Below are 6,000 nucleotides of genomic sequence, written 5' to 3'. Positions count from 1 at the left end.
ACGTTCACCCTCCCAATCTCCTTCAGGTGCCAAGCACCTCACGAGCCCGGTGCTCTCTCCAACCCGGGGACTGACGGCCCGGCTCCTTCCTCCCCCAGGGCCCTGGGTCACCCAACCAAAAGCCAGGAAGAAGTCTGGTACGTTGGCTCCTGGTCACCGTGCAGGTTATAATTCATAAAGTCCAGCATGCCATGATCTCATCTGGCTGCCTGAGCAGCTCTGGGAGATGGCAGTGCAAATATAGCCTCCGTGTTAATGAGGAACTGAGGTCCACTCAAAACTGGCCAGCGGGTGCAGGGGCAGTTGGGCCCTGGGACTTTTGATTCCAGCTCCGGCTTCTACTTCAGAAAGGTCCACGGCACTTGGCCAACCAAGCAGGGTGGGCTGTGGATTGCGCCCCTCCCTGCAGGTTCCCCACTTCTGCCTGGTGGAGGTGTGGGGGCCCTCTGGATACCTCTGTGGGTATTCCGTGGCTGTGAAGGTAAGACTACTTTTGCAAGGGAAAGTGTTTGAAACCTGCCTTTAAGATGTAGGAACAGGAAGGCAGCGCATCGGGCCCCAGCTTGAACCCTGGCCCCGGCCCCAGGTCCCCTTCCTTGGCTTTAAAGAAAAGGGAGGGGCAGCGAGGTGGCCCCGAGAATAGAGCCCCGGCCCTGGGCTCAGGAGGACCCGGGTTCTAATGAGACCTCAGACTTAATAATGCACTAGCTGTGTGACCTTGGACGAGTCACTTAAGCCCATTGCCTTAAATAAGAATCACATTTCTTACAAGAAGGGGGCAGAGTGGGCCGGCTCAGCTCCCAGGCCCCCGCTTTTGTCCCTGCTGTCTCCAGTCTGGGCTCCAGGGGCCTGTGGCCCGGACTCCCCCTGCCCTGGCCGGAGAGGGGCCGGGACACCCTCGTTTCCAGCGGGGCGGGGGGCTCGGCTTGGTCAGGCCCGTGGGCTGGGGAGCGGGAAGGGGGGCACGAGCCCGGGGCCACCCCGAGGACCCCCGCCGGGGGGAGCCCCGAGCCTGGCCGCGCCATTTTACAGACGGGGCACGGATGTCGGGGTGCAGCGCCCCCCCCCACCAGCTGTCCGGGGGTCACTCGGGCTCCCGCCCCTCGAGCACCCCGGGGGGGCAGCCTCGGGCCGGGGCGCACCCGGCGGGGGGGGGGGGGACCCGGCCTTCCGGCCCTCGCGCGCTCCCGCCGCCGGCCCTCGCGCGCTCCCGCCGCCGGCCCGGAGAGGCGCGGACTCCAAGTCCCAGCAGCCCCCGCGCAGCCTCCCCGCCCCGAGCGCGCGGAGCCCGCCGGGAGCGGCCGCCGCCGCAGGGCGCCGGGGGCGGGGCCGGGAGCGCGGCCGCCCAATGGGCGTCGAGCTCGCCGGCGTTGCCAGGCGGCGCCGGCGCTGCCTCCGCCTTCCCTTCCCTCCCGGGCGGGGGCGCGCGCGCGCTCCCCGAGGGCGGCTCCGCCTCCGCGGGCTCGCGACTCTCCGGCCGCGTCCCAGGCCGAGCCGGGCTCCGGCTCCGGGTCCGAGTCCGGGGCGTCGCCGGGGCGGAGGCCGCGGAGCGGGCCATGGCGGAGCGGGAGCGCGGCGGCGGCGGCGGCGGCGTGGGGCTGGAGGCCGGGGCGCTGCCGCCCGACGTGCGCGAGGGCCTGGCCGAGCTGGAGCTGGAGCTGTCCGAGGGTGAGCGGGGGAGGGGCGCGGCCGGGGAGGGGCGCGGCGGGGAGGGGCGGCGCCGCCCCGCCCCCACGCGCCGGAAACTTCGGGGCTGGGCGCCCGCGTGGGCGTGGCCCGCACCTGTCCCGCTGCGGGGGGGGGGGGGGGGGGGGCGGCCTGTGCTTGCATCCCCGCGCCCGGTGCGACAAGCACAGGCGGCCGCTCCCGGGGCCCCCGGGATCAAGGCCAAGGCTGACCTCTCCCTCCGCACGGCGCGCTGGCGAGCCGAGGGTGCTGGCGCGGGAGCTGATGCCGCGGCACGTGCGGGCGGGGGCGGCCAAGCCCCCAGCCTCACTTTCCCCTCCCGAGCCAGCGGGGCGATGCCCGGGGAGGAGCCGGGACGCCTGGGGACTGCCCCGGGCTCACCCAGCGGGTGGTGGCAGAGGCCGGGCCCCTCTGGCATGCTCGTACCCGGGGGCTTTGCCTGGGCTGCCCCCAGCGGGGCCTCTGGGAGACCGCGGCGGCTGGGACCACCCTTGCCCCTGGCCGAGGACGGCTCTGAGGTCTGCCTGGGCATCCTGGCGCAGAAGGGCACCGAGATGGGGGCTCGCACGGCCGCTTGCCTCCACTCGGAGGCCTCTGGCTGCCTCTCCTTGTCCCGGGAGCTTCTTATGACCCTGCCCTTCAGAACCTTCCTGGTGGCATCTGGTTGAGCTAGCATTTGGACACCTTCACGCATATCCTGGGGTATTTGGCTTTGGGTCCCCTTCTTTCCACCCCCACCCCCCAACACAGATAGCGGCCCAGAGCGTAAGAGATGGTCTTGGAGCATGGCAGGAACTGAAGCATTCCAACTCTTTGAGTTCTGGGTGAGGTGTGTGTCGTGTGTAACATTAGTGAACCCAGAGCTGCTGCCCACACTCCTGTGCATGCGCCATGCCTTGTCTGTGCCGGTGCTTGCTTGGGACCCTTGCCTAAGATAGAAGAGAGGCTGCTCCTTTGGGATTGCCCAGGAAGGCCCAGCCTCCTTTTCCCATTCAGCAGCCAAACTCCCAAAGAGTTCATTGATGGTGCCCGTTCCGAGGTTGACGACAAGAGGACTCGGATGTCCCCAAGGTGGGGATCTAGTCCTGACTTTGCACGAGCTGCCACAAGACTTCACTCTCTGACTCTGTTTCTTCTTTTTCAAATGGTGGGATTCTCTGAGGTCTGTCTGATTCGGTGTCAAGAAGTTGGAATTTCAGTGAAATAACTGTTGACGGTTTCCTTTTCCCTTTAACATCCGCTTTTGTTAGCTATTAAGGATAGATGACTCCGCCTGTGAAACTATACTGATACCCCTCCAGCCTTTTCTCTGCCACTGTCATAATTGGTACCTGTGACAGCTCGATTCTCGGTTGGATTTCTCAGGGCGAGGTTGGGTTGAATCTGTGGCTGTGCAGTCTTAGCTTGTAAGACACGCAAAAATAGAGAAGCTCCATATTTGAGCCTGCCAAGGAGGTCCACTGTGAATGGACCCAGGGCAGCCTAACACTGACTTCTGTCTTTCCTGTAATTGTGAAACATTTTCATCATTTCAATAAAAATTCACCAACAGATACCTTAATTTACAAACTAAAGTCAAAGATTAGATTCTGGTTTTTTCCAACCCACAGACTGACCTAGTGAATGGGCTGTTGGGCTTGAGGTGCCCCTGGGGCCACCTTTCTGGCTGTGAGGAACTTGTGAGGGAGCCTGTGAGACCTGCCATCTAAGGCTCTTGCTTTGTCTGGCTGCAGCTGGTGTTATTGGTGTTCATCCTAATTCTTCACCAGCCTGGGATTCTCCCGCCTTGTTATATGCATTTGGGTGGCTTGGAGTCAGGAGGACAGCAGTTCGAATTCAGCCTCAGCCACTTACTATGTGACTTTGGGCAAATCCCTTAACCCTGATCACCTCGCCTCCAGGACCATCTCCAGTCCTCCTGATTCCTATCCAGCCACTGGACTCAGATGGCTCTGGAGGAGAAAGGGAGACTGCTGACTTAGCACAGCCCCCCCACTCCAGTCCGATTCACATGCTTGTCCTGGCATCACCTCCCTGATGACCGGGTCTTCGAAAATGAAGGCCAAACATCATCAGATGCATTTAAGTATTGCAGAGCTTCTGCTTCCCCTGGTTCTTGCCTTATTCGCTCATTTGTTTAGCTGTTTTCTATTATCAAATTCAAATGGTCCTTTTTTTTTTCCTTTTTGAGAAATAGGGGAATTTATTTGGGTTGAATGTGCTTTGTGTTGTGGGGGGAGGAAGTGCTAACTACATAGGATCAGGTTTGTTTTGTGCCCCCCACAGTGGAATGGGGTGGGAGACAACATGCATGCTGCTATTCACACTTGGCTCAGGGTGGCTTAGCCCTTTCTGGGGGCTGGACCCCTTTGGGTAGTCAGGGACTTTTTAAAGCATAGTGTATCCAGATTCCAAAGGAGAGTGCCCAGGTGCTTGCTTGGGGCTCCTGCCTAAGATGGGATAGAGGCTGCTCCTTTGGGAGTGCCCAGGAAGGGCCAGGCCTCTTTTTCCTGTCCAGCTTACCGATCTTCCCTGTTGTAGCCCAGGCTCTGGCCTCATTGGGTCTCATTGCCCTCAGAGTCTTCTGCCTGGCAAGATTTGCCAACAGAGAGTAGCCTCCATCCCTGGATTGTTTGGGGGGCTCTGGTGCAGTCATGAGATCTTAGGACACTGCACTGCCCCTTCTGGGTCTGGATCAGAGCCCTCCATCCAAGGATGGTGTGGGGGTCACAGATGCACAGATTTGGCAGCATGCTGGCCTCTGGCTAATGGCTATTTCTTACAGATAGTGAGGCTCATTCCTCAGGGGTGGTGAAAGGGAGCCTGAGCCAGATACTGTTAACATGAGGTCATTTGTGAGCAAGAAGACTGGAAGGACTTGTCCAGGAAGGGTGGCCTGACAGAACCAACATGCTGTTGGGCCCCAGTGACTGTTGCGTCCCCATTTCATGTCTCGGTCAGTTGGTGTAGACAGTTAAGAAAGGTGAATGAAAACTGGTTCTGGGGTCCCTGGGGCCAAGAGGGTACCTTTATTGGGAGAACACCTTTCAGGTGATCTTTTGTTCCACCAAGTCAGATGACTTTCTTTGCAGACAGCAGACAGTGGGTCACTTTCTGATCCCCTTGGTCACTGTGGGAGACTTGCCAGCTTACCTGTGCCCTTCTCTGGTTTTTGATGTTGTCTGTCTCCATAGGCAGAGTCGGATGAGGTGATGCCAGCTGGTGTTTTCTCTTTTGTCCCCCCCTCTCCTTCTTTAGTGGTATTAACATCTTGCGGAGCAGAGGAGAATAACAGAAAGTATGGTGGACTCTTGAGAGGACTCCTCAGTCTGAACCCCACTTCTGATTTGGGCTGTTTCGTTATCTGTGGCAGTAAGGGCAGAGGGATACTCTGTGGGAATCCTGGGCAACCCCTTGGTGTAGTCACTGCTTTTCCTCTCCAGCTCATCACCAAGCAGTCCCTCCTGCTGCTCCCCATGAGGTCACCTCCGCCCATCTCTGAGGTGGACAGGTGCCGAACCTGCAGTTTTGGCATAGCATTCTGGCCTCAGGAGATCTTCCTTGTATGGAACAGAAGTTCGGAGAGTCTGTGTGGGAGGCATCCGAATAGGCCTGGGGGTAGGCATCATCTGGGTTGTTTATTAAGCCTCTGCCAAGGACACCATGATCTGGTGCTGCTGGTCTGGCCTGCCCACGGATGATGCCCCTGGGTTGGTCTGCCTCTGCCCAGCCAGCTGGGTCTTCACCAGCCAGATGTTCAGAGGTCCTTTGACCTGTCCTTTCATGTTGCTAGGGAGCAAAGGGCATCTCCCTCCAGTGACCGCTTGGCTTGATCAGAGTGGCGTAGGGCTCTGAGAGGGAACTGCCGGACAGGACCTGAACTCGGGGCTTTTTTGTTTTGGAGATCTGCTCTCAGATCACTGTCCCCAGCACACTGTCTTGTGCCCAAAGCAATAAAGCAATTTCCAGGGCAATGGTTTGGCTCAGGTTCCTGTGGCCAGCTAAGCATTGATTAAACACCTTCTGTTTACCAGGCACTTGAGTCCCTGCCTTCAAGCTGCTCTTGGTCGGACAAGCCAACATGCTAGAGACAGGGAAGAGTGGCTTTAATCAACAGGAGGCAGGCTTGACCAAAGGGAGGGCACCCAGACAAGACGCACCGCCAAAGATAGGCCCAGAGTCGGGAGAGGCAGAGGACCAGGAGGGGCACGAACCCCTCCCTGGTGTGCTTGCCTGGCCTCCAGTTCTTGCTGGATGAAGTACCATTTCATCCTTGCAGCAGTTTTGGGAGGGAGGTGCTACCGCGAGTAGTAT

At 59.6% G+C, this 6,000-nt stretch overlaps 1 protein-coding gene across 7 annotated transcripts in view; it reads left to right on the top strand.

Moving 5' to 3' along the window:
* Positions 1-1,545: 1,545 nt before the first annotated feature.
* Positions 1,546-6,000, top strand: part of DIP2A (disco interacting protein 2 homolog A) — a 124,729-nt gene continuing 120,274 nt past the window's right edge. For all 7 annotated transcript variants that reach the window (XM_074189876.1, XM_074189874.1, XM_074189875.1 and 4 more), the window contains exon 1: positions 1,546-1,668. In XM_074189876.1, the coding sequence (XP_074045977.1) occupies positions 1,557-1,668 (112 nt within the window). In that variant the 5' untranslated portion in view covers positions 1,546-1,556. The remainder of the gene's footprint in view (positions 1,669-6,000) is intronic.

The sequence above is a fragment of the Macrotis lagotis genome, chromosome 5 (genome assembly GCF_037893015.1).
Source record: "Macrotis lagotis isolate mMagLag1 chromosome 5, bilby.v1.9.chrom.fasta, whole genome shotgun sequence".
In the NCBI taxonomy this organism is placed as follows: domain Eukaryota; kingdom Metazoa; phylum Chordata; class Mammalia; order Peramelemorphia; family Peramelidae; genus Macrotis; species Macrotis lagotis.
This window is presented reverse-complemented; position numbering and strand designations above follow the sequence as displayed.